At 36.7% G+C, this 27783-nt stretch overlaps 6 protein-coding genes and 1 long non-coding RNA gene across 18 annotated transcripts; 5 read left to right on the top strand and 2 right to left on the bottom strand.

Annotated features, from left to right (window-relative positions):
• Nucleotides 1–1113: 1113 nt before the first annotated feature.
• LOC105692510 (H(+)/Cl(-) exchange transporter 3) lies at nucleotides 1114–21539 on the bottom strand. 8 transcript variants are annotated; one of them, XM_048650710.1, is made up of 13 exons: nucleotides 9977–10197; nucleotides 9533–9644; nucleotides 8163–8287; nucleotides 7327–7525; nucleotides 5024–5050; nucleotides 4421–4770; nucleotides 4138–4299; nucleotides 3794–4081; nucleotides 3548–3730; nucleotides 3262–3476; nucleotides 2627–3187; nucleotides 2171–2548; nucleotides 1114–2036 (listed from the first exon to the last, which is right to left on the bottom strand). In XM_048650710.1, the coding sequence occupies exons 3-13, from the start codon at nucleotides 8271–8273 to the stop codon at nucleotides 1946–1948; spliced, it is 2565 nt and encodes an 854-aa protein (XP_048506667.1). In that variant the 5' UTR covers nucleotides 8274–8287; nucleotides 9533–9644; nucleotides 9977–10197; the 3' UTR covers nucleotides 1114–1945. The 8 variants fall into 8 exon arrangements, with proteins under 8 accessions (XP_048506667.1, XP_048506666.1, XP_048506669.1 ...); XM_048650709.1 differs by having other exon boundaries at nucleotides 9533–10197; XM_048650712.1 differs by lacking the exon at nucleotides 8163–8287.
• LOC125499978 lies at nucleotides 6476–8376 on the top strand. The gene is made up of 5 exons (XR_007277139.1): nucleotides 6476–6815; nucleotides 6897–7366; nucleotides 7469–7625; nucleotides 7978–8065; nucleotides 8100–8376. It is a non-coding gene; the product is annotated as an uncharacterized LOC125499978 (long non-coding RNA).
• LOC105692489 (sensory neuron membrane protein 2-like) lies at nucleotides 11218–16438 on the top strand. The gene is made up of 9 exons (XM_012411714.3): nucleotides 11218–11513; nucleotides 11582–11739; nucleotides 12053–12194; nucleotides 12516–12782; nucleotides 12845–13059; nucleotides 13254–13450; nucleotides 15558–15676; nucleotides 15854–15979; nucleotides 16131–16438. Exons 1-9 carry the CDS (start codon nucleotides 11400–11402, stop codon nucleotides 16299–16301), a joined length of 1509 nt encoding a protein of 502 aa, XP_012267137.2. The 5' UTR covers nucleotides 11218–11399; the 3' UTR covers nucleotides 16302–16438.
• LOC105692519 (lysozyme C, milk isozyme-like) lies at nucleotides 13457–15344 on the top strand. Its single transcript, XM_012411768.3, has one exon. It carries the CDS (start codon nucleotides 14788–14790, stop codon nucleotides 15241–15243), a length of 456 nt encoding a protein of 151 aa, XP_012267191.2. The 5' UTR covers nucleotides 13457–14787; the 3' UTR covers nucleotides 15244–15344.
• Nucleotides 16762–20024, top strand: LOC125499977 (pyrimidine-specific ribonucleoside hydrolase RihA-like). 4 transcript variants are annotated; one of them, XM_048650718.1, is made up of 7 exons: nucleotides 16762–17047; nucleotides 17263–17355; nucleotides 17544–17665; nucleotides 17776–18007; nucleotides 18096–18270; nucleotides 18376–18635; nucleotides 18707–20024. In XM_048650718.1, exons 3-7 carry the CDS (start codon nucleotides 17592–17594, stop codon nucleotides 19022–19024), a joined length of 1059 nt encoding a protein of 352 aa, XP_048506675.1. In that variant the 5' UTR covers nucleotides 16762–17047; nucleotides 17263–17355; nucleotides 17544–17591; the 3' UTR covers nucleotides 19025–20024. The 4 variants fall into 4 exon arrangements, with proteins under 4 accessions (XP_048506675.1, XP_048506674.1, XP_048506676.1 ...); XM_048650717.1 differs by having other exon boundaries at nucleotides 17510–17665; XM_048650719.1 differs by lacking the exon at nucleotides 17544–17665.
• On the top strand, nucleotides 20276–25569 carry LOC105692514. Its single transcript, XM_012411760.3, has 10 exons — nucleotides 20276–20411; nucleotides 21118–21340; nucleotides 21672–21843; nucleotides 21946–22202; nucleotides 22275–22575; nucleotides 23545–23710; nucleotides 24057–24273; nucleotides 24347–24518; nucleotides 24592–24848; nucleotides 24918–25569. The coding sequence occupies exons 1-10, from the start codon at nucleotides 20353–20355 to the stop codon at nucleotides 25230–25232; spliced, it is 2139 nt and encodes a 712-aa protein (XP_012267183.2). The 5' UTR covers nucleotides 20276–20352; the 3' UTR covers nucleotides 25233–25569.
• On the bottom strand, nucleotides 25251–27752 carry LOC105692512. Of its 2 annotated transcripts, none has more exons than XM_048650715.1 (7): nucleotides 27403–27752; nucleotides 27172–27343; nucleotides 26842–27077; nucleotides 26243–26751; nucleotides 25920–26164; nucleotides 25594–25823; nucleotides 25251–25524 (listed from the first exon to the last, which is right to left on the bottom strand). In XM_048650715.1, the coding sequence occupies exons 1-7, from the start codon at nucleotides 27628–27630 to the stop codon at nucleotides 25300–25302; spliced, it is 1845 nt and encodes a 614-aa protein (XP_048506672.1). In that variant the 5' UTR covers nucleotides 27631–27752; the 3' UTR covers nucleotides 25251–25299. The 2 variants fall into 2 exon arrangements, with proteins under 2 accessions (XP_048506672.1, XP_012267181.2); XM_012411758.3 differs by having other exon boundaries at nucleotides 27172–27325.
• Nucleotides 27753–27783: the final 31 nt, after the last annotated feature.

Raw genomic sequence — 27783 nt, 5'->3', positions numbered from 1 at the left:
AATGGATTAGAAAAAAGGGATAAGACTGCTGAATCCATAGATATGGTATAATATATCTATGCTGAATCGTATCTAATCACTACCGCCACACGTGCCATAATTAAAACTCAAACAGGATGATCTACATATTATCCCCGTGAAGAAGGTTGAATAAAATATAAGTATATGTCGCCGTTATATTTTTACATATTTCCACAGCTATACTGGCCAATAAATAAAGTAATATATGGCCACGAACTTTGTTCGTTCGTAGTTCAACAAAGAAATTGCCTGATGTTAGGCAATCTAAACACGGCGCGATGTGGGTTGCCTAATTCGAAGCTCGTTTGCTTTGTAGAAAAGTGAAAACAAAGAAAAAAATCGAAAGGATTTGAAATTATCGGGGTCGACATCCCTGTGGAACCCCTGCAGTATAATTCTGAAATAGATAAAGTAATTTCATTTGTTGTATTAAATATTAATAACTACGATGATGTCGCCGTACGGGGGTCCCGTGTCTGATTAACTGATTTAAAAATCATGTTTTGACCTCCGTCATTGTGGGTAATCTTGTCTCCAAGAGTTTCAGGATGTTAATTTCTTATCAGAACGTTCTTATCAACTAGAACGAGTTCTCATGAGGTTGTCACGTACCGTCGACGATGGTCGTTACATAAGTTTAAAAGGTCACAAATTATTGTCGCTACAATATCTTCGCTTTGGAATTAGATGAAGAATTATTCTGAACTATGTACGTGAATGCATGAGTCTGAATGTATTCATAGAAAACCTTGATTAACGAACGGGTGGAATTAGGCAGTTTGAATATCGTACTGATTTGATTATATGAAACAACATGAAATAAAACACAAGTAACCTTAGCAGATAATTGCTCGATTCGTCTGCCAGGAAAAAATCAACGACGAAATCCGCGCGATAAAGATGTCGACGCCCCTCTTCAATTACAGAATCCCCTGCGAATCTGGGCCAAGGAATTTCTGATGATTGTAATTTAGGAGAGGTGGTTTCGCCGAATCAAAAATGAATAGAAACTTGCGATACTTATAAAATTGAAGGATAAGGTTTTAAATCATTCTGATTCAATATCCTTCCATTTCAGCGATTAATAATGTATTAAGATTTTTTTTTGTTTTATTACTATTTTCTTCATATTTACACATTCAATAACCATAATATACGTTCAAATATACATATGTATATATCGAAGTGAGATACATTCATCATCTTATACATAATAATTATTGTAATTAACATTGTATAGTTATTTATTACCTAAATATTGAAAATTAAAATATCGCGATGATAATAATACATGATGATAACAACAAAGCTATTACGGGATTTTCTTCTGGTATCTTTCATTTTTTTTCTTCTAAGGGTTATACTGTAAAGTCCATCAAATTTCATAAAATAAAATCAGCTAATAATTTGAATAATATTGACAATCTTATCGAGTAGATGCAGCATCACCGTATTCAAAATTGACTCTACCTCGTTTTTTTTTTGTTCTTTGCAACGGAATAATAATGGTAATTCTTTCGACCGCATAGTAGTACGATGCTGCTTTCATCATAAGAGTAATATTTCAAATGTCAACCTATGATCGATAATAATAATAATGACGATGATAATAACAAAAACAATGTAGTAATGATAATAATAATAATAATAATAATGATAATAATAATATTGACAATATTACAGAAATTAATTTACTACTTATAGAAATATAAAAATCTATGTGAGCTACTTGTGGTTAGCTGCACGCATGTAATCTAATTATCACTACTATTATTATTATTATTATTAATCATAATAATAACAGTAATCATAATAGTAAAGACAATAATAATTACTATCATAATTATACTAATATACAGGATATTATGCTCAGCCTAAAAGTTTAAAAGGTTTTTTTTTCTCATTTTGGAGGGAATAAAAAAACTCAATTGAATAAAACGGAGCTAGGATCTTCGTTGTCAAGTTGTTTGACGTGTCTCAAAACATCCTTTTTGGTTATAACACCTAAAAGCCGCCTGAAATAAAATGAAATGTATAAATGACTATGCCTGAAGCAGAGTTGATTTCGTATTCGCTTGAATGATATTTGATGAACGAGTGAAATAATAAGTTAAATTTCTTCGTTCGATTGATTGATATATTTTCTTACCCATTGTGAGTCACAAGCGTTTGTCTCAGTCCTAATTTTCTGAACATGTCGACTACGGTTTCCATCGGTGTTTGATCGGTGATTGTGATCGGCGCCATGTCTAATATTTTTTTCAACTTTAATGGTGGAGGACCATGAGTCTGAACGTTGTTACCACTGGTGAAAATAACAAGAGATTGTCCCATTATACCCTCCATTAGACGTTTGGCGTTTGCTATTGCAAGATTCAGATCTCTGCGGAGGACAAAACCGACCAGGTATTGCGACTCTCTCGATACTATGACGGGAAAACCATTGTGTTCGGTTTCTTTGAGTAATGTTTCGACGTCGTCAACCGTCATAGAGTCTTGAGTTAATACGTTCAATGCCTCATTACGTCTGAAATAATTTATGAATCCAGAGTGAAAAATATTGTAGCAATAAGATGGAAATGTAGAATTGTAGTAGGACAATTACTTTGGCTGCATAACATCCGCTGCTAAACTGGTGTGTTGAAACTCATCTTTACTATCTAAGAACGGATAACCATTCAATCCGATATGAGCGTCATATATTCCCTGCTTTCCTAAAGCATCGCCCACCCATTTACTTGCCATGGCGGCTGCCATTAAAGGAACTATGTATCTCACTCCTCCCGTTAATTCGAACATTATGACAACGAGAGAGACCGTCATTCTCGTTACTCCGCCCAAGACCGCAGCCGCCCCAACCATAGCGTAAAGACCAGGTGTTATACAATCGACGCCGGTCGAACACTCTTCGCTAAACATCCAAATGTGAGGATATTTATAAGCGAGTTGTTCCATTCCAATACCGACGATACGACCCATTATCGCACCAAGACACAACGATGGTATGAATAGTCCGCAAGGCACTTTCATACCAAATGTGAAAATTGTCATTATCAATTTAAGAATCAAAGCCAAGACCAGTAACCAAACGGCTTTGTGAACTCCTGGACCAGCTTTGGCTATCTCAATAGCAGAATTGACGTCCGTGAAATTTCTGTTGTAATCGCTGTAAGATGATATGAATAGAGATTTTATACAAAAAAAAATAAAAATTTATTGAGAAGAATTTATTGTACTCACCACAAAATGTCGGCATTAGATACTCCGCATTGACTGAACAATAAGTAAATCAGTTGACTAGTATTCATCCTGGTGTAAGGATTTGGGTAAGCTATGATAGCTGTTGCAACGGTGACAACCAAAACTTCGGTTACTGGATATTGGCCAAGTTTTGACGTTTTTCGATAGCGACACCAATAGAGATTAGCTTTTATGAACAAAGTTGCAATGACGCCCTGAAAATGAGTCGGTTGATGGTTAACGGAAATTCATTAATAGTGCATCGAGAAATATGAGGAATACTCACTCCCATAACACCGAGCATCACGAAAGGAACAAGTTCAAAGAATATCCATGGTTTGTTGTACTCGACAAAAAATAAAACTGAATGTTCGTTACCAAATGGATTTATGGAGCGAAGTACGAACGCTGCTATCAAAGCACAGAAAAATGATCTCCATAGCGTTTTCAACGGAAAGTAGTAGCTCACCTGAAATTAAGTTAACGTAGAGTGAAACTTTGTCAAATATTATTCATTTAACGCGAGACTCACTTCTTCTAAACTGAATAGCACGCCACCAATTGGTGCTCCAAAAGCTACGGATACCCCAGCCGCAGCAGCTGCGGATAAAATTTCGCGCTTCTTGGCCTCGTTTCTTCCATACTTTGGGAACAAATATGAAAATATGTTTCCTATACAGCATGCTATGTGCACCATCGGGCCTTCTTTGCCCAAACTGAGGCCTGCAGATACAGAAAGTATCAAACCAACGGATTTTATTATCAAAGTCCACTTGCCCAAATATCCACGAATTATAAAACCGCTTAGGATTGTTTTAATCTGAAACATGGATAAAGTGAAACAAACCGATTCCAAAATATTTTGTTCATTCTTACCTCAGGTATACCGGAGCCACAAGCGTAAGGGGCAAACATTCTCACCAAGGAAGCTGACAAGGAGGCGAATAAAAGTGCCCAAGCAATATAAAACATGTATGATATTATGTACGGGCCAGCTCCGTCTTTCGATTGGTTGAATACCTCAGGCCATGACCACCACTGGAATAGATGAAATATTTTTGATGAGTTTCGATTGACTATCCATCCAATTCCATGATCCAAGAATAACCAATTGCTTATATGTATATCTAAAATATTATAGAATATATTTAATACTAACTTGTGAACAATTTCCACCGTCAAATGTTGTCTCGTTGTAACTCCAACAGCATTGCTCTTTGTTTAGCCAAAAAGCTTGCGGACAGATACCAAATTTCAGATCAGTCATCCACGATGCCCCAATATCGATGACACCTGCAGCTACGCCAGTAAATAATCCGACAAATAAAACGCAGAGCCATCCTGACCATGCGTCATGGGCACCTTTGATCAAGTCCAAAATGGAATCATGCTTCTTTTTCACTATGTAACGATGTCGCATTCGATCTCGTGCGATATCACGCTGCCAATCGATTGTGTGGAAATCATCGTACTGTCCAATACCAGGAATATCATCGGAATCAGCTGAAACTAGAGGTAAAAAGAATAAAGCAATCATTAATCTGGTATTATTGCAAGAAATTTGTTTGAATGTAGCAAAATTTCAACTACGCATATCAGATCTGTGTCAACATTAAATTTTTATATTGCTGAATGACGTCGATAACTTTTGGTCCTTAAGTTAAATACAAGCGCAGTAATTTTGAGTACGCAGAAAGCTGCTAGCCTAAAAAAAAACGCTAATCAAGTAAAGTGGAATCACTTCTATTAGAAACTAACTTACCCTGAATCCCAGAAAAAGTAATCCCACCTTAAACATAGAGAACACTCTCCTAAATTCTCAAAGTCATTGGAATATTTCTCCATCTTTTTATGTTTGAAAAAAAAATATCAGACCAAAAACTAACAGAGAGAAAAACAAGAGTTTGATTCCTGTGCAAAAATAAGTAACAGCAACTGGATAAAATTATTTCTTCAATCATACAGGCTCTCAGAACAGCCTTATGAATCAGCAGAGCAGACTGATTCAACTATGCAAACCTTGGCTCAAATAACCCCAGCGATAGAAATAACAAGATAAACAATCAAACATGGCTGTTTAACCAACCAGTTGGAAATTTCGTACGTTAACTATTGATAAGTATGTGAGAAAACGTAATTATTTTAATCACTTCTTGTGTATGCATATGTGTAATCACGAGCCATTGAAGAACACTTTCAGCGCAGTGGTCCCATAGGAACGAAAGGGTGGCTTTCCCTTTGGCCTCCTTATTTTTTTCGGCTTAGACTTTTTTCCTGCTTCTTTGCACTTCTTTAATGATCGAATTAGGGATTAAGATCCCACAAGTGCAGGTTCCACACACCACACTCAATAGTCACTAATAATCTCTAACCCAGTTCTTCTAATTGCATTGTATTTTTTTTTCCTTTACACCACATTCAATCATATTGGCAGAGTTAGTACAGGAAATTCTGCAGAAGATATCCAGAACCACAGAACCAGGCGAACGTAACACTTTAGTTCATATCTTTGCATTGATTACAATATTAGCCAAACCATTTATGGAGGGGAAATTAATCATGAGTTGAATAGTTAGGAGACGGTCTCATAATAACGCTGACGCTTTGAACAATAACAACGAATGATTTGGATTAGAATTCATTTTTCGTATCTGGTAGACACAGACTGCAATAATGTTATTATGAAGAATATCAACAAGAGTGTGAACAGTCGGTTTTCGTTTGATCTAACAATAAGAGAAGGATCTCTTTTCCATTTTAGAAAAACAGCAGCGTTAAGACAATTTACGAATGGTTGGTGTTGGATATTTGCTTTAGAAATGTCGATGAATAAATAAACTATATTGGCGATAGCGTTCGACTAAAAAGAGAGCAAAGTTTTAGGCTTGTAACAATCGAACTCAATGAACTGGAAACGCGACATGCTTTTACTTTCGAATTTGAGCTGACTTTGAACGTTGGAATTACACTCGTTATGCTTCTAGAGAGGGGGTAAGCAGATCGAGTTCAAATTCCCTGGGGGTTTCAATTATTTGACTTCAAAATGCGAAAGTTTGTCGCGCGAAAATATTTTACGAAGAAAAATAAAGGATAAATAACCGGTTTCCCTCGGCTCTTCTGAATTCCCCGCATCAAATAGAGAATCCGATACCAGAATACTCTGGAACACCAGAATATGATAAGATAAAAACAGAATCGAAATAAATTGCTCTACCAATTAGTTATCCACCGAACTACCAACTATACGCTTATCGCGCTTTGGTTTTACAGCAATTTTAATTAGGTCATCAACTTTTTGCTTCCTTTCACCGAAAGTTCGTTGACCCTGAAACCGAAAAGCTGACTAGGAGAAATCATCAGCACTCGTTGCAACTGTGGTCGTGAATTTTTCCAGCAAATATTTCCGCTGTTTAATATCCGTCAAATATAAAATCGACTACGATGTGCTGGGGACGACCACTGTATTTCGACTGACAACGTGTAGCATGTATGTTTGTAGGCTCCAAGTGGCTACATAAAAACGTGTGGTGAAAACCTGAATACACACTATATAGGTATAACTTGCCACACCAAACAAATACTTGTAAATAAGTCATATGAATGATTACACATATATGTATATTCTGTTTTCCCAGCTCTCAAGATGGAGTCAGACAAAGTTGAATACAATCCATGATTAGAAATTAAAGGCAACGTGCACATTAACATTAGTCATAATTTACACGTTAAGTAATCGAGGCACATCATTTCAGAATGATATTAGAATTACACGTTATGCATTGCAAAGAACAGATGAAGATTGTATACACAGGGACGAGAATCCCAGGCAAGTGTAATAAATGAATATGACCAATGAACAAGTATGTGGCAACCTGAAAAAGAAAATATAATGTGAAGAAAATGAGATTCAGATCTACAGGACAAATATGAGATGGATAATCATGAACAGAAATGGGGGAAAAAATGAAAACAGTGAATACCATCAATTGGAATTGATCGACTATTCTTTGTTAAAAGCTGACAGCCGTAGCTACAGGATATTTGAAACAATAGTGAAATACTCACAGTGTGAAGTACCATCATCGAGTCTGACATTGCGATCTAGGTAGGCATTATTCCCTGTCTGTTGCTGGGAAGCCAGTGTGTGTTGATTTACGTCCTGCAGCATATCTTCGTCACTACTAATTAATGTTCCCCTGTTGATCAGGCCCGTTGGTCTCAAACGAGCGTCACCGGTACTTCCGCTGTCTATGCCATTGCCGTTCTGTAAATTCAATTAAAAACAATTAATGGATCGGAATCAACCGGAAATCAGATTGTCTCTGCTGTCATCAACAGTATACCTAGGAAGACAAATAATTTTTGTAGGTTGATGTTGTTTACCTTACTATTACACACACTAACATTAAGCAAGCATATTCATCCAGATTACAAGTAAAGCGAGTAGAAAATAATATATGTTTCAACATCTACCGTGCAGAATAACTTGTGACATAATAGCACATTGTCTGTGAAAAAAATAAATTCTTTGGTATTTTTTCACAGAAGATCAAATGTCCATCTATTTTTTATCGTAGTAGGAGATACAATTAGTTTCTCTTTTGTTTACCTTCTGAACTTTAGGATACAGTAAATTGAAGTGCTTCTTTCGTAGTTTTACATATCAGTGATTTTTAGTTATGTAATTACATATCATAATCCACACGCATGTGACAGATGTCTGTATGGTGTTTAAGGAGGAAGAATCTACCCTTAATTTACCAAAATGTTGAAATGAATGGGTATATTGTAAGGGGAGAACAGGGTATGATGATAATAATAATAATTAATCATAATAGAGGAGACATGTAATCGAGATGAGTGATAAACAAAAAATTGGGATGTGAATAATGGATGCCTACCTTGGCATCGAGAGAGTGATAGGTGGTGGGCGTCGTGTTCAACTGTGCAGGACCAGGCGACGATGTTGATGTTGACGAACTTAAGGTACCCTTCAGTGGAAATTTCTCCATCGTTGACCGTTCAACTGTTATTTAATATAAATATGGAGCGCGTAAGTGAACCCTTAGAGTTTTAGAGACTGGCTCCGAAAATATAATCCTACTGTTACACCTATGACTATCTATCGATTTGCTCAGCCTTTTTATCCTTAGTATGAAAATTAGTTAAGAGTTTTTCAATGAGCAGATCAAGACATGAGTTGTGTAGAAGTTGTTAGACAGGTATGTGGTCACTTGGAAATGTTGCAGGAATTTTTCCAAAGAAGAATTTGTTTTGTACCACACCTGTATCTGTGGGTCGCTACCTCGCAACTCATGAGATCTGAAACCGTTCAGACCAAATATTTCTAGTTACTAGATTAATAACAGAAGCTGAATCTGTGGTAATCTCCAAACGATTTTGTATCTATCATCAACTTTGAATGAAACTTTAGTGCTCAAGGTTTGCCAGTATAAACGGACTCACAAATAAAAACTAGAAATTGAAACTAGAAAGAAGTCACAGATGAACAAACTTCGGTCACTCATAAATTCAAAAGTAACAACCTGTTGGTTAACCCGCATCATTTGTAATTCTCAGTTAACCGTTTTTATGTAAAGTAATTGAAACGATTCAAATATCGATACCACTATTTCAGACTTGAACACATCTCCATCGTCATCTTGTACAGATAAGTCGGATGAGCAAGGGACCAAATGCATGTATAAAGCAATGAGTAGATATTCTGGTATCTTAATGACGCTATACTGTGGAGTTGCACACATTTATAAATCTTAGTTGGAAGTAATATGTATGAAACAGTGTGAGTATATTCAAATGTATAATAATGTGATATTATTAGCTAGACTCGAGAGTCTATCGTTAGGAAATTTTTTACTGCAATGAATTACTTTCAATTGTTATGCGATCAATGACAGATGTGTTGACAAAATAATCCAGTGAAGTGGAAAAAATGGTGATCACCAGTGGTGAGAAACAGTAATGAATATCAATGGAGCATGCATAGCTGTGATTCATGTATGTATATGATTTCGTTTATGACATTGAAGACCGATTCGTGACACAAAAGTGCAATATTTCAAAGGCAAAAGAAATATGACCTGGCATGATAGCACGAGATTGCATGTCACTCCAGGAGGGTACTTACAATTAGACAAACAAAGTACTATCAAGACATTAATGTTGTATAAAATCTATCAAGTGTATTCGTAAACGGAAATTGAACTTGTGAAAAAATCATCCACCCTTCCACCCCCTGTAGACAACTCACCATTATTCGCAAATTTCCACCCGTAGGAATGGGCAGCCCATTTACCTCCACCAAGAAATTGAAAACTGGGTGCCGTATTCTTTTGGTTTTATAATTTTTGTTTACCACATCACTGGCAATGGCATATTAAAAACAGAATTTATAGCGTTAATGTTTCAAGTAAAAAGAGGGAAACAATCGTGAAAACGGTCAGAAGTTTAGAGCTAAATCACAGGAATCATGTGACTGACTTTAAAATTGTGTGCACGTAGGAAATTTTTCCTTAATTTTTTTTTTTTTTTTTTTTATCTTGTTTATCTTGTATATTTAAGTTTTCCCCCACTCACTACCCAAATAAGATGCCAAAATATTAATTCACAAACTAAACGCACTTCATACTCTAAACTATGATGCGCTACCATGCATTAGAACATCTAAAACGACATAATTTTGTAGTATAATTACGTTTTGTGTATCTTGTAATGAGCAATCAATATGACAATGATGCACACTCTTTATTCACACCAAGGCAATGCCATTTGTGAAATATATTGACTAGAGGAAAAATAGATGTGATGTATTTTAAAGTTATTTTACAGCAGGATTGATTGGAAAGCAGACTTGGGATGATTATTGCAATCAACTGCAAAGTGCAACTCCCCTTTTTTCTTTTCACAAAACATCAAGCATTGAATGCATATACTAACAGAGATGTTGAAATGGGAATATATCCGAGGAACATGAGTCGATGCAATGAAAAGAAGATTCAACTCAGCTGCCACCTGATGCATAAAATAAAAACTTCTCATGTCCTTGTTCATTTATGGTATTTTCTAATTTTCAGTGACATCAAGTGAACATGTTTTAAACTATTGACGTCATACCGTTGACTGATCAAGTGACCGATCATCAGTCAACGGTCATACTGTTGGCAATGCAGATTTCTGATGGTTCTATTTTATACCGGGTAAGAACAATACGAAAAAACCAAATGCAATTTGGCATGAATTGAGACCACAGATTGAACATATTTAATAATTAATAATAATTATGAAACTTGAGTCTTACGTCATTCGGCTCGTAATCGATAAAAAAAGGTGTTGTCTTACGTATGTATCAAATGTCACAATTTCGAACGATGCTTTTCTTCGATCACCTATGAGACACTGAAGATTGAATGAACGCTCAAGAGGTCCAACAATCGTCAACTGACCAACATATACCTATAATTGTAATATGTTAATTGACAAATGTTTTTGTAATTACTACTCTCTATGGATGACAAATAAAATCGGCCTAATGCAAAGTCTACAGGTGTCAGGCATGAGATCAACAGAAACATGTTCAAGACCAAAGATTTGATTTTTTCACGATCACGATATTTTCAAATTTTCAGAACCATTTTTTAATAGGCTTATTAGAACCATGGATCCAACAAATCTTATTTAATATCGATCTAAATAGAAAATCAAATAATCTACCCCTATGATTAGATACTTTTGAATTTTCGGAAATTAAAAAAAATATAAAAATCGACACCGATCGTGTGAGTTCTTTTCTTCTTTTATATGCCGATTACAACAGATGTTCTGATTCGGTGTTATCGTGCATAATCCAGTAGAACTGTATCAATGTATCAACGGAATTTGATCTTAATTTCGATAAGGTTGCGATCTAGGTATATTGATAATTGATTGTACGTATGGACATCAAAAAGTTTTCTTCGGTGCTATGCATTCACTAGCACAGTATGTAACAGAAATTTGTTGAGGCATTCATCGACCTCAGTTAGAAAAAAAATATACATTTTTATTTCTTCGGTAAACAATTAATATTTGTTGAATGCGATCGAGTTAGTGTGTGGTGAATATAATAACTTTTACACGAAATGGTGTCAATTGCAGCTTGTATCATTACGGTAATCGGTACTCTAATTACCGTAGCTAGTTTTTTGTTCGCAATTCTTTACTTGCCGGATATCATTGAGGACAGAGTGTTAGAGGTAATTATAGAAATAACTCGTGTTGGAAAAAATTCATGAAAACTGAACGATCCTCTTCAAATTTTCAGTCAGTTAAATTGATAGAAGGTACAGAAGCATTCGAACGATGGGAAACTACACCGCTTCCAGTTGATTTCAAAGTACATTTTTTCCACGTCCTAAATGTTGAGGATGTTCAGCATGGAGAAACTCCAGTGGTCAAGGAAGTTGGTCCTTACGTATACAAGTACGAATGTCAATATCCTTTTTAACTGTAATTATTCTTGTTGATTTTTGTGTATGATTCGGGATTATAGTTGGGGAAAAAATTAATTTTTCAAGTAACGATCACTCTAGATTATAGGCATATATTAGCCTTCGACTTTTGAGCTCGATCTTATTATATCCATACGGAGCTTACTATCAGCTCGGTTCTTACATCGCGAGAGATTTCAGAGATGTGAAGAAAAAAAATAAGATAAAATAATTTGGCGATAAACTTTCGATCGATTTTTGTACCCATTTTTTTAATCAATGTATATTTGTACATTCACACATAGACAGTATAGAAGAAAGATCAATATCACGAGAGAAGACGATATCCTTTCTTATTATCAACGGCAGCATTATGAATTCGATGCAGAAGCTTCTTATCCGTTGACTGATACCGATGAAATAACGATATTAAATTTACCGCTCATGGTGAGTGCTGATTGCTTAGTACAGCAATTTTTATGAAGATCCACAGGTTGTTTTATAATTTGACCCACTGCATCCAATCCAAAAATCAAAATCACGTGAATCCGATATAACCCTGGACACTCAAGTTGAATTACCTGTTAGGATTTTCTGAATTATAATATCTGATCAGGTTTCGATTCAAAGTCCTCCACCCCCCTTCTCCCCCTTCCCGAAATATTAAAAAACTTGCGACGATCCGGAATTTAATTGAAAAATGATTCAACCAGTTCAAACTTTTGTAAATTAGTAGTGCGATGAGTTAATAAGGTGATTATTTTTCAGTCAATACTTTTAACGACCGAAAGATTACATGGAAGCGGTTCCACCGAATTGTTCGTATTGAACACCGTCATACGATATTTATTCAACGAACCAACGTCAATTTTTCTCACGACCACGCCACGAGATTTTCTGTTCGATGGCATTTACATCAATTGCAACGACACTCGGTATCTCCAGAAACGTGTTTGCGATGAAATTGGGGCAAACGCTCCACCAACCCTTCCGCGATTGGAAGATGGTCGCTTTCGTTTCAGTCTTCTCGGTCACGTGAGTACGATGCGTATGAATTGTAGGTAGTTAATAAAATACTCCGTGATCTCTATTCACAGAAAAACACCTCTCACGATGGTCGCTATTCCCTAAATAGTGGGATTCACGACGCCAGGGCTCTCGGGGAGATTGTGACATGGGAAAATTCTGATACTTTGAGTACCTGGCTGGAAAATTCTACGTGTAACAATATTATCGGTACTGACGGAAGCGTTTTCCCGCCGTACAGAACCGAAGAATCAGTCATCAACGTTTTTAGTACCGATATTTGCAGGTGCGATGGTCATTATATGCAGAGAAATTATTTCACGTAAAATATGATAGAAGTGAAAAACGCAGCGTCGACGAAGGCGCTTCGTTTTCTCGTTGACTGAAGATTTGCAATCGACGCTTTTGTCTTCGGAACAGACCTCGTGAATCCGAAATTGAATCCAGCGAAATAATTTTCGAGATATTGTTGAATTTCAGGTCTATGAGGCTGGAGTATAATACAACCACGACACTCGCCGGAATAAAAGGTCTCAGATACGCCGTAGTTGATACGGCGTTGGCATCTCCGCGAAATAATCCAGAAAATGAATGTTTCTGTTTAAATCAAACCCTCGGTATCACCGGCGACGATGGGTGCCTATTGGACGGTGCTTTGGAGCTTTTGAACTGTCAAGGTAAGAACAAAATTAAATAATTATACATTCTGCGTCAACTCGATTCGGATTGCTTCCCATTTTTAGATCATAGGCTTGCTCTCAATTAGTTATAAATCGTGATTTTTGTCTCGCTCAAAATATCCGATAAAGAAGACAAAATGGTTCTATTAGAGAATAATTATCCCCAAGAATCTAATTAACAAACAAACAGGTATCGAAACCGAAATAGGTTCGTGAAGAAAGATAAAAAGAAATCGCCAGTCGCGACAATGATCATCTCTTCGTTGCAGTTGACCTGTTTCAATTGTCGAAATCATTAATCTAATTGAGACCCAATCAAATTGATGACCACTACCGTATTATCATATTTAAATAGGGTGTTCAATTTTTAATTGTACTACACAGCCAATTAAGACAAAAAATAATGTCGTTGCAAACAAAAAATATCTGACTAGGTATGTATAAAAAAATGTTCCTAACTAGAATGGCCGTTTAAAAAAGAGCTGTATGTACTTGGAAAGAAAAAAAAAAATGCTGCGAACATGCGAAAAAAAGGAGCATGGCTAATGAACGTATATGAATACTCGATCGAGGGCTCGCCAAACATAATACTAATAAAATGTTTTTAACTCACTCCAACATCAGCACGTGGTATGCAAATTTCGATTTACAACAGCGCCGTATGTATTTCAAAGAAAGATTGAAAAAAGAACACCGGGAACCAACTTTTTTTTGCCCGTGGCAATAATTATCGCGGAATTATTTATAATAAATAACTAGAAATGTCAACGATCAAGTCTTTTCGCTCTTCATATCGGATTGAATATTCATTTAATATTATATAAACTATTACCGATCGTCTATCCCATTATCCATCAACTGCTGCGAAGGGGACACGTTTTTATGATATCTCTAGGTGCATGAAATCACGAAGATTTACGCGAGCAGCAATCAATTCTAGAGTTAGAAAATTTTCAACATTATTGCGATGGAGAATTTCAGGCAGATGAAAAGCGATTGATTTTTTTACGGAACGAGTTCAATTCACTCCAGCAACGTCTATATCGACAGAATTCCCTGGCTGTTTTTTAAAAAGAGTCCTGATTTTCCGATTTTTCTTGACCACTGGCCACAGTACGTGACTTTTGGCCACTTCTCCGATTTCTATTTCCCACAATGAGCTATGGCCACCATATTCTTCGGCTGTGGCTTATCACATCGCGTCTAGCGAGTATAAAATCCTCGAGCTCCGGCAAGACCGCGTTAAATCGCGTTCGCGTTGCAGGACGGTCGGTGTAAAATAATAAACGTAAGTCGGGTTTACGGAATAAAAGGGAAAATCAATCGTTTCAACGATGAAAAGCGGTCGCTCATCGCTCTTCGTTCTCGTCGTGATCTTCGGTTTCACCTCGACCAAGATTTACGACCGGTGTGACCTTGCCCGCGAGTTGTGGAAAAGACTGGATGGTAATCGGGATCAAGTTCCCACGTGGGTTTGCATCGCATTTTACGAATCGAATTTCAACACATCGGCGATCGGCCGTTTGAATGGCAACTGGTCCTGGGATCACGGTTTATTTCAACTTAGCGATCGTTACTGGTGCGGAAGAAACGGCGTAGCGGGAGTCTGCAAAGTTCCATGCTTGTCGTTCAGGGATGACGACCTCGAGGACGACTTACGATGCATCGAGATCATATTTAAAGAACACCAGAAATTGTCCGGCAACGGTTTCAGCGCATGGGCTACCCACAGAATGTGTCGAGGACAGAATGCCCAAAAGTTCATTGAAGGATGCGCCAACACACATTAGATATGCAGTACCTCTGTTCTAGTTTTATTACGAAGTTTTATAGAGAATTATAATCCGTAATGAAATAAATAATCGAACAAATAAATCGATATCCCTTAAAATCTCACATGCTTATTTGATGATAATTTGCAACGTGTTTGAAAAGAGTTTATATTTGAAGATAATGTAAAGTGCTGCAGCGGAGGCGTTAAACTCAAAGAATAACGCCCTACCCTCCACTTTTCCCTCATCAGATTTGAAAGTAAAATGACATCAAAGGTCATCTTTTATTCAATATTCTGACGAGCAAATTTCGTGGACCTTGTATTTTCCAGGGGCTCCAGTGGTGCTCTCATTTCCTCACTTTTACGATGCTGATGAGGCCTACCAAAACGGGGTGATAGGATTGAACCCGGTCGAATCCAAGCACCGTATGTTCTTGGACTTGGAACCGGTATGAACTGATTTTTATTTGATGCATAACTATTTTCTTTTTTTGGTTTTTCTGTGAAATAATTTTTCAACTTTCGAAGCCTTTGATTGTCGGCGACAATCAATGCACGGATGCAAAAAGTTTTGGTTGCATTTCTTTCAATTTATCTGCTTACTTTAGTTTCTTGTTTCTCAACAGACCTCTGGGACCTTACTTCGTGGTAACACGAGAGTGCAATTCAACATGTTCAGCAAGCCGATCAGTCGCATAAAGTTAACTGAGAATTTGAACACCACTCTGATGCCGATCGTCTGGATCAGCGAGGTAAAGTATAAATTGATGGACTGTCGTTAGAAATGTGAAACGATAATTTTGAAGATCATATTTTGTATTGAATTATGGCGCGTCCCGCGATACATTATTTTATTATGAAAGATATTTTGATCCGATTCAACATTTTTTCAATACTTTACAGGGTATAGTATTGAACGGAGAATTAATCGGCGTGCTGAATAGAACTCTGTTCGATGTCCTCACCCTCGTATCAACGATAGAATGGGTTGTGATCATAGCTGGAATGCTCCTATTTACCGGCGGTGTGATCTGGTTGCTCTTATCAATTGTCCAAAATAAGAAAAAAGCCTAATTGTAAATCAGTATAACAATATTTCGATAGAATTTCTGTTTCGGTTTAGTTGTTACTCTAAAAATAACATCTTTTACATACCTTCTATAAAATATAAATTCTTTAATATAATATAAACTTATAATTCGCACTTCCAATTTATCAGAAATAAATTCAATGACAAAGTTTACCCTACAATAAATTAAAATTTAATTAATGCAAACTAAAAGCGCAAATACGAAAAACGCACCGAGAATCTACAGAAAATATAAAGATAAAACGAATCGCCAGCTGTGTGCCATTTTTTACGAGAAAAATAAATGTATATTTTACGCAGCTGGACAAATTACTTAAAAATCTTCCCATACACTATTATAGTAAGAAAAACAAAGAGATATCTATTGCATAAAACCAATGTTGCGTTAAATTGTGCTGTGATGTATATTTATTGAGAGAATAATAATGATGAGGTGAAAAAACAGGTGAGAAAATAACGTCGAAGTTTGTATAGATCAGTCGACGTACACATTTCGTGCGATTATTTGAAAAAGTCATTCGATTTACCACCATGAAATAACCGTTAGTAAGATATTATGTGAAAAACGAAGTTTTATGCGTGCAGGACGGAAAACAAAATTTTCAACTTCTTCGAATATTTTCTTCATTTTATCAGAAGAAGATCTACCTGCAACGAAGAGATTTATTACATCATCGCAAGTTGGATGAAAATGCCGTTTGCTTTCGTAACGATAACGTAAATAAAATAGGTATGCGAGAACATGTGATATTTTTAAGCAAAGAATGAGGTAGATACGATGTATTTTATGTCAAGGCAGTCAAAAATTAATCCTGACACACTCCGTTTTTTTTTATTTTAATTGTGATTGTTTCTCAGATCTGGATAATATTGGTACGACATGATTTTTTATAACAGAAAAATTGAATTTTGCGATTCTCTATACTTTTTTGTTGTCTTTTGTAGTAATTTTGGGTATTCGTCATCATTGCAGTGGACCCTTCGTATTACCTCGAATATTCCGTCGATTTGAAAACATCAGATGTGTATAAAATAAAAGTTAGTGAATTTCATTTACAAATTGAATTAACGAATTATTTACTAGGTCGATTAAATATGCGCCAGAGTTGACTGAAAATGCCCCATATTAATTAGTATGCCTATATAATGCGTGGTGTAAGAATCTTTCCTTCAGTAAAATTTTCGACTGTAGATCCGACGAGTGTAAATTTTCGTTTTACAATTAGCTGGCGGTGCAAGTGAAAATAGATAAGAAATTATTCAAGTATATCAGGATGAAGTTTGAGAACAAACTACAAGAAATCTGGATCTTTGGTCTGATAATTTTGGCTGCAGTATCGGCAATTAGGTAATTTGCAATTATTGGTATCGGAGTATCGTATGTCAATCGCATGTTCTCGGTGATCTGTCTTCCTGAAACATCAATCTTCGTTACGTTTTTTTTTTTTTTCTTCAAAGTCAACCACCCACCGAATGCGGTAACAGATATGGAATACAACCGACTAGAGAAATGATCGTCGACATGGACGGTGTGGGAGACGATATTATTGGGCTTTGTATCGCACTGCGAGCAGAATCATTGGATGGTGGCCCTAAAGTAATTGCAATCACATGCGTGAATGGTAATACCTACGCACGTAATTGCGCCATGAACGTTTTGAAAACACTGAAATTATTCAACAGACTCGATGTGAGTGTACAAAGTGATACCAGTAAAAATCAAACGTATCCGTACCCGTCCCGAATGAAATTTCTATGTTTTTCTATCATGCCTACAGATTCCAGTCTACGTTGGTGCAGAACACCCCATACTGTTACCATATTACAAGAACATTTCGTTCTACGGTAGAGATGGCCTGAACGATTTTCACTACCCCGATCCTCCATCGCCAAGTTTGATAAAAAACACAAACGCTGTGATCGCGATGATCGACATCGTTAGAAGGAACCCAGGTCTGTGTATATTTTGTTCGAAGAATGAAATCGCTTATGACAATGCAGAAATTTCATTGTCCTTATAACAACGAATTTTCTCATTAATCCTGTCATCCATACCAGGCAAAGTAACGATCGTAGCGATGGCACCGCTGACGAACATTGCGATAGCGATCAGGTTGTATCCGAATTTGCTCCTAGATGCTCAGCAAGTGCTTGTTATGGGTGGTGCCACAAATGGCCATGGGAATATAATCCCCGGTGTCGACGCAAACTCATATGCCGATCCGGCAGCAGGCTACGTGCTTTTTAACGGCGCCTGCAAGTCAAACCCCATCCATTTGGTACCGCTAGAAACGACCATCGCAGTTCGCGTTAGGATGGTACGTCGCATTTAAGAATCGGCCAGAATTTTTGGCGCTCAATTATTCATGATATTTGACTTTTTCGACAGGATTTCAGACTGGCTTTGACAACCAAGAAGAATCCAATAGGGTGGCTAATCGATAACGCGGAAGGTTCAGCTTTGGATCGAAATGCTGAATATTGGTTTTGTCCCGACGCTGTCGCTATGGTTGTAGCGACGACCTTGGGTTGTATCGTCACAAAATCGGCATATTATCACATGGAGGCGATTTACGAGGGTGAAAGAACAGCGGGATTGACCATTGTAGACTTTGGAAATGTCACCGAAAAAGAACCAAATATCAATCTCATTCAGGAGATCAATAGCGAAACGTACCACCAATTGCTGACCAGATATTTGAGTTGAAAGACAGAACGGCACACCTGAGAATTCCCTGGATGGAACATTGGTTCCGTTTTCGCTTCGTCGTTATTCGATTATTGATTAAATAAATGAGTCACCTGTGTCATTCAAGTATCACAAATAAGCCCGCAACGTTTTGAAAATCTTGAGATGTTTTCTTCATTTTTATTGGCATGGCAAACATTGATCTACCTCATCAGAATTCACTGACAACAAAATTCATCGGGAGAACGATTAACTTGTTCATTTTTCGCGCTTTTAAGGCAGCTGATTATATCCTTGGAACGATCCACATTTCATCAAGACTTTAAATTCAAACTTCTGCTGTAATACGATCTCTAAGCTGATTCAATATCTTCATTAGGTATTTACGTTGCAATGTATCACCAATGATGATGACGATAAAATAACATGTATCATGACAGTCGGTGTACGAAAGTGTGGACAATTGTAAAACAGTCGAGACATGAGGAAAATTATTATTCGAAAATAATTATGAGGATGTAAATAACGAAATCAAACATAAATGGTAATGCAAAATAAAACGTCCGATGGCACGACCACGTGGACTAGGCTTAGGGCTCGTGCTACAAGTTACGTTACTATCGGGGTTTTTTTTTCTAGAGAATTATAGGGAATCTGAACTGTCAGTAACTTCTTTATTATTTTTCTTGGACACGTCTTTTTCATTAATAATTTTTCTTTCTTTCTATTCATCTATTTATCTATCTATCTACAGAAATAAAATGGTAGAGGTTTCCGTTCAGCACGCAAAAACTGTACTAAATAGATTATGATCATATTTATTTATTTTTTTCATCCTTAGATGTTTGGTCTTTATGAACCAAAAAATTGCGATATCTTTCTTCGATATTGATTTCATTTGAAATGAAAAAAACAAATTAATAAATGAAACTAAAAAAACAAACTTTACTACAGCCTGTAGGTGAGATATATGAATCAATCATATTATCTAATGTTAAAAAAAAACGAGTTTCTAGTTCTTTGGGTCATCCTTTTGGTTTTGTTTGTACCTTTTAATCAATTTCTTCTTACCTTTTCATCTCTACCTGTTCATCCATTCTCCCATTCAACACATTTTTATGTGACAATAATTAATTGTATTTGTTTATTTATGATAATATGTATACACAAACTCATGGAAGAATGACCAAACGTTTTTATACAGCTGGTCGATTTTTGAGCAGCTGTATAAAAGCGTTTGATCATTTTTCCTGGGTTTAGTGAGTCTTTGCATAGTGTATACTGAAACGTGAACAGATCGTTCAATTATTTTTTATTCTCCGCTTCACTGTACTCGAATAGTTTTAATGATCATGAATATCGTAAGAAGTATGACAATGATTTTTTTAATCATCAAAACTTCTAGGTGAGGTCAGGTCTAGATTATAGCACGTGATAAATTGATAAATTTATTTTAAATAATCAAGACATTATTTTCTAACCCTTAGCTGTTGCTGGGGGTAATTCGTTATCCTATAGGATAAAATACAAGAATTTTTTGGGTCTTTTAATTTCTCTTTGTTTTTGAAATTATTATGAAAAATTGACCTCAGCAGACCCTACCATCATATAAACTATGTGTCATAGTATGACTAAGAATTCCTTCGACCAAAAATAACGGTTGGGTCACTTGAGTAGCAAATAGTAGTTTTTAATGGATTGCACTGATTTCATCAAGTTAAGACATTTATGAGATTCTTTAAAGAAAGGTGATAATTTTACTTGAATGCAATACTCTTATTGCGGGTATTAAGTGCGTACGAGGTTTTTGAAAATACATCCGTAATATACGTTATGACTCTGACTATGATTTGAATATCTTATCTATAATCCATCCATGAGCCTGAAGAAGTTGAAAATAAATTACCGAAACGTTGCAACCTTTGAAAAGGCAACATCAAAAACTTTGTTGGTCCAAGTTCCTGATAAAATTTATTCAATATAATATAATAATATATAATAAATAAAATGAATATCATCTTTGTCGGTCGTTTAGCGACGTGTACAGCTATATTATTTATTAAATTTGTTTTTTTCCTGCATGTATTTATCGCGCCCATTTGTTATTTCAGGTGTAACGAGGGAGCACACATGGAAATAAAACCTGTAGGAAAGGCTATACTCGATGTGGACGCAGGTTCGGATGATTCGATTGCGATGATTATGGCCCTGGAGTCGGAAAGGCTCAAAGAAGGTATAAAAGTATTGGCAATCACGTGCGTACACGGGAATACTTGGCTCGACAACGTTTACATCAACGTGCTCAAGACGCTCAAGGTCCTCGACAGACTTGACGTAAGCTAAATACAATTTACTGCAATACTATTCGCATATACCTATAGTACATTCGTAGAAAATTGGAAATTGTTGCGAGGATATTCTTGACTACCATCTAAAAATTTTTGAGTCTGAAACTACAGTCGAATTTCAGTGACCCTGAACAAAATTTCGGAAATTATATACACGTACCTTTATCGCTGCCTGTGCGAAACTGCTGGATTCAATCCTTCTCTATTGCACCTGTTTCCCTCACAATCAGCTAATGTCCAAACACAATTGAACGCATGAAGAACTTGGAAGAATGAAATCAGGAATTTTTTAACAAGTTATCAATGTTATTTTCAAGATTCCCGTCTACAAAGGTACCAGATACCCTTTGATTGTGCCAAACCAGACCGATAACTACTTTGGAAATGATGGATTTGGAGACTTTGACTATCCGAATCCACCATCGACGGATAAAATTAGAAAAAAACATGCTGTCAACGCTCTTATCGATATCGTGAATAAACACCCAGGCGAGGAGCATACTTATAATTATCCATTTACAGTTATGTGTATGAACGAATTACAACGACTGATAACGTTCAGTTTTCATTCTTTAATCTAAAAAAATACAGGCAAAGTAACAATTGTGGCATTGGGACCGTTAACGAATATTGCAATGGCGATAAGGATTGACCCCCACTTTCTCAACAAAGTACAACAGTTGATAATCATGGGGGGAAGTACTAGAGGTCGAGGGAATGCAGGACCAGGTATCGAGTTCAATTTTAGAGGTGACCCCCATGCAAACCGCATTGTGTTAAACGAATCAGTTGAAAATCCGGCCATTTTGGTCCCGGTGGAAACGGTTGACACAATCCCCGTTCCTATGGTAATTCTACATACAATGGTGTGAAGTAACTAAGAGTTCCTATTACCTATTTATTACATCAATTATCGTCAGGCTTTTAGAATTGGACTTAATAAATTTAGAAACAAAAAAGTTTGGCTAATTAACAACGCAGAGAGCGTCAGTTTGAAACCTGATGAAGACTTTTGGTACTGTGCTGACGGTGCGGCTATAGCGGTAGCGTTGACCTCCGGAAGAATAGTTGTTAAATCTGATTACTTTTATTCAATCGGTGTTCACGATGGTGAGACTGCCGGCATGGTTGTTGTTGACTACACGAATATAACACGAAAAAAACCGAACACACATTTAATACAATGTTTGGACAAGAATCTATGGAAAGAACTACTGGTAAGATATTTTTCTTAACATTCCTGTTAACATTGTACTATTCTTTTTGTGATAATTTTATGACCAAAAAATGAATGGAAAAAAAGAAGTATTCATACGCAAATACAATTATTCTTTTATACTAAAAAATGTTTTTTTTCCTTTGAATTGTGAATTGAAATAAAAATTTCCATCGCAACCGGTCGAAATTTCTTCTGGAAAGATAAATTTCAACCTTATTCAGATAGTGAGGGTCCAGGCTCCCCTGGAATTCTTCTAACAACCTTCTAGAAATGGTTTGAAAAAATTGTAGACGAAATCAAAAATTGCATTCAATATGGTAGACTGTAATATAAAACTAGTCGAGTCAGGCAGAGTTTGTCGACTATGTATAATAATGAAGGTCCCCTAAGAGAGAACTGCTTCCGGGAGTTGAATAATTATGTATGTACATCGGAACAGATTATTACTTTTTGAATAAAATTAACGTTGTTCAAAGCGCGTCATTCAAAGCGATATTTTCGATGACGATATAATTCTGAGCGAATAGGTATCTTCCGTGTGTCATTTATTCAAGTTTCAGATATCGGAGTTATAAAAGCATGAGTTCGAAGTGGAAACGTTGACTGTTCATTTTTTTTTAGCAGTTTAGAAATAGCACGATCTAGAGAATTATTAACGACAGAAAATATTGTCACGCACGGCGAGCCAAAGCTTCTTTTATTACTATAACGTAAACACATATCTCTTCCTGAGGTATGTATTGTACCTATACATCTACTCATTAAGTGGAGATTTTTTTTCTTTGCCTTCAATTATAGAATTCATTATAAAATCCGTAGCAGTGAACGGTCACGATTCTTTACTCGTGTCTAAAAGAATCGGAAAGTCCACACGGCGCGTGGGGCATTGTCGTATAGCTGTGAATAGTTGCTGTATTAATAATCATTTATCCCTATACGATCATAAAAATCCATTTTATTTTCTATTGATTGAAGCGATTATATAATTATCATGCTTCCATCTAGACCACCGAATCAATCGTCAAGCTTCAATTCTGAAAAGATCTTTCGGTCGATGACAATGAGAATCGGCATCACAACGGCGATTGGAGTCGGCGTGGGAATCGCCATAGTTTCCTTTTTAATTGTCTACGGAAAGTAAGAGATCATGACTTCAATAAATATTAGATAAGATAAGCATAATTCTTTCTCAGACAATAGTCACTCTAGACACACCTTTTGTCTTATATGTTCCATGAATTGTGTCGACTCTGAATGTCTGCGAATAAAAATTAATTCGTTTATCTGAGCTTATCAATCAACATGGCATCAGACATTGTACCGATTTCAAACGGTCGGTATCGTTTGTGAGAACTTAAAAATGGCCTATGATTTTGTTTGATTGTTTTGTTTAATGTATCCTGCATTTTTGATGACTAGTTTTCACGATACAACTATTTTACTGTTCATTTTAATTGAAGAATGCTGTTGTATGCTCATATAGCGCAGAACCTGTAACGACTATAACGAACGTTGGAAAACTTTTGATCGATACCGATGCTGGTGCGGACGATGCGGTTGCAATACTATTGGCTATGGAAGCGAAAAAAATATCGAGTAATGCAATTGTTGTTGGGATAACATGTGTTAACGGTAACACGTACGTCGACAACGTGGTTCTTAACGTCCTGAAGACGTTGAAGGTCGTCGACAGACTCGATGTAAGAATAGAATTATACAAATATCGTGTAATTGTTGTCTGAAAAAACTTGTTTGCTATCTTCTGTTACGCAGATTCCAGTCTACAGAGGTGCGGATAAGCCATTATTAACTAATGACGAGAAAACTAACTATTTTGGTAAAGATGGCTTTGGAGATTTTGATTATCCAGATCCACCGTCGACTGACTTAGCACGGGATATTCACGCGGTGAATGCCATGGTTGATATAGTTAAACAGAACCCAGGTGAACGTCTCCCTAATATTCACCATCCAATTACTCGACTCCGATCTTACGAGTAACGTTATACCCACTGCAGGTGAAGTGACGCTGCTGGCTTTAGGACCGTTGACGAACATCGCTCTAGCAATAAAACTGCATCCCTTATTCGTTGATGATCTCAAGCAGTTGATTATCCTCGGGGGAAGCGCCGAGGGTGCTGGATCTCTGAGACCAGGCATAGAATTTAACTTCGGTATTGACCCTGCCGCCAATTACATCGTGTTAAATGCTTCGGTCTCTAAACCCGCCATTTTGTTACCATCAGAAGCAGCTAATCGAGCCAGAACGACAATGGTAACATATGATTGATGAAAATTATACAAGGGTCAAATAGACAAAAAGATGTTTACGACCGATTTACAGGCTTTCAGGAGATCGTTGAATGCCTCCAATCCAAAGGTGTGGCTAATTAACTCAGCTGAGTCTAGGTATTTGGATCCAGAAGATGAGTTTTGGTACTGTGCCGATGCAGTGGCTGCTGCTGTGGCACTCACTTCTGGTAAAATAGTAAAAAGCTCAGGCCAGTTTTACTTGGACGCCGTATACGAAGGCTCGATTACTGCTGGCATGATTGTAATCGACCGTACTAACATCACTCTCAGAGCTCCAAACACCAATCTTATCCATGACATTGACGTCGAGGCATACAAAACAATTCTAAAGACGATATTCAGCTAACAATGAATAACGAACATCTAATTTTATGTAGTAAGAACCTAATTTATACGTGTTTTATTGAAATAGCTCAAGTGTTTTCTTCTGTTGCAATTTGTACATATGAAGGATCACCTTTCCATGGACGTATCACACCATCAGGACCAAGCACAAATAAGTTATTCTGTACGTCTTGTTGATAATCACTGACCAAAGTTTCGGCAGGCACAGTAGCTTCTGCGACCGCCTTTACCCTTGTCTCAGCCTGAAGCAACTTATTTTGCAAATATTCCAATTGTTGTTTCTTTTCTTGCAGCTACAATGACCAAAAAAAAACAATAAAGTGAAACTTTGTTATAAACACTGAGTTATCGAAAATTCATACCAGGTTAGAAGCTGCTTCAATTCCCATTGAGAGAAGTTCTTCGTCGGAAGGAATTAAAGCGATCTCTGTTGCCAGCGGTATAATTTCTGTGTTAGAATCAACACTAGACTTCTTGTGAGATTTCGAGTTATGGCGAAAATACTTTTTCAAGCCATGCTCTGGAGGTTCCCGATTTCCTTTAGTCTTTTTCATGTGGTTGTTCACCAAAAAAATTGTTGCGACGCAGCATCCTCAATAAAAAAATACAATTATAAAAAAAATAAGTATATCAGTTTGTGCGAATCACAGTGCACAGTGAACATGATATTTTATCTAATTATTATTACCAGTAACCATTTTGATGAAACGGTAGCAATTTGCTTTTGAGCCGCCTGTTGGAGTTAACATCTCCGCTATTACTCTTCGAGCTTCCTTTTGGCTTATTGATGCTCGCTTTCGCCAATCTTGCAAGAGAGTTGCGTGGCTTGATGCTATTCTCGTACACCTGCTACCACAGCAGTGTTCTTTATGCATGTCTGAAATCGGCTTTTGGCGAGACATTCTTTTTATTGTCTTATCTATCCTTGAGCCCCTGCAACATAAGGTAATAAAACTTTGAAGAGACATTTCTTGATATGGTCCTAAATTGATGCAATTGATGATCTCTTACCTATGGGGTGAAGTTTTAGATGCCTTATGTAAAAAATTATTGGAATACATTAGAATTTTTTTTGTAGCTTTTTCACAAAGTGCGTACTCAGTTCTCAGCTTTAATCTTGTGGTAAGGACAAATTTTTCGAAATTCCGACTCTTACATTTGTAGTGAGGCTTAGCAAAGTCTTCAATGAGATTATCCTCACACTCATCCACGTGAAGCTCGTTTTCCGAGTGCAACGTGTAATCTTCTTTGCCTGAATTTTGGAAATTTTGTTTGCTGTTCAGCTCTCCAGCTTTTCGATGATAGTTCAGAAGATTTAACGCTTTTAACTGCCTCTCATGGCTAGATGATTCACTGTCGGAAGATAAATACTTCTCTATACAACCGCAGCCCTTTGAGCTGAATGATGGACAGTAAAGTGCTGCTAGTTCTGGTTGATTACACTCTTGAGCAATCTTTTGTGCTGATTTCATTGACTCTGTGATATACTGATTTTTGAGCTCTTGTAACAATCCCGATTCCTGTGAGAAAAAAGGACAGCCACAGTCCAACTTTCATGTAATATAATTCTGATGAATTATTCTCGAAGCTATTTCACAACCTCTGATTACCTGAGTTGCTTTTACTAGTCGATCTTTTCTATTTGTTTTAGCAGCAATACCACACGCGTTGCACAATAGCAGAATTTGACCATTGATTGGGTCAACATGCTTTCTTGGCATTGGGGGACGCTTACGGTTGCCAGGGCTGCATCGTGTTGGGTCTACGATATGTGGTGATTTACATTTGTCGCAAGAGAATGGGAGGCCACTTCTTTTGTCAATATAAGTATCATTAGAGGAATAGACTGAAAATAGTATCATCATGTCACAACCCGATAGCTGGTAAGCCAAGATTGGATACAAAATAGAAGTTTTGAAATGAAGAAATATCATGCCTACTTTTCTGAGCTTTTATTACTTTGGACTTTTGCTTGCACCGGTCATTAGAAGATTTCTTGCTTGTAAGGTTGATTTTGGAGGGAGAATATGGACGTGGTTTTTTCTTGATTCTGGTAGTCGATATTGGAGCGGAGTTAGCGACCACAGGGCCAACCTTTAATGTAGTAGCAGACTTGAGATGTAAATTATTTAAACTGAAGTATGAGAGTCTATTTTTAAGGAATACAGTACCTCAAAAAATCCACTCGGTACAGTTTCAACTATCTCCAAATTTGCAATCCCCCATGTAATCGGACACAAATTAACTGCAGGTAGAACAGCGTAATTGTTCACATTGTTGACAGAGTTATCTTGCACTGTATGTTCGTTTAAATCCAGTATGTCTTGGCACTGCAATTGCCCGTTGTCGTTGATTTTGTAGCTGCTATCATCATTGCTCGCAGAAAGTATCGTCTCCATAGTGATGTTCAAGTTGCAATAGCTACCTTCACTGGTTATTTATCTGGTTCGACCGATGTATTTACAATTGGTAGAAAGAACAACAAGCTATTTTTTACCCAGGAAGGTTAGGAAAATACATGAACAACTGATCAGCTTCGTTTCCAACTATTA

The sequence above is a fragment of the Athalia rosae genome, chromosome 2 (genome assembly GCF_917208135.1).
Source record: "Athalia rosae chromosome 2, iyAthRosa1.1, whole genome shotgun sequence".
Taxonomy (NCBI): Eukaryota; Metazoa; Arthropoda; class Insecta; order Hymenoptera; family Athaliidae; genus Athalia; species Athalia rosae.
The sequence above is the reverse complement of the archived record's forward strand: the minus strand, read 5'-3'. Positions and strand labels throughout refer to the sequence as shown.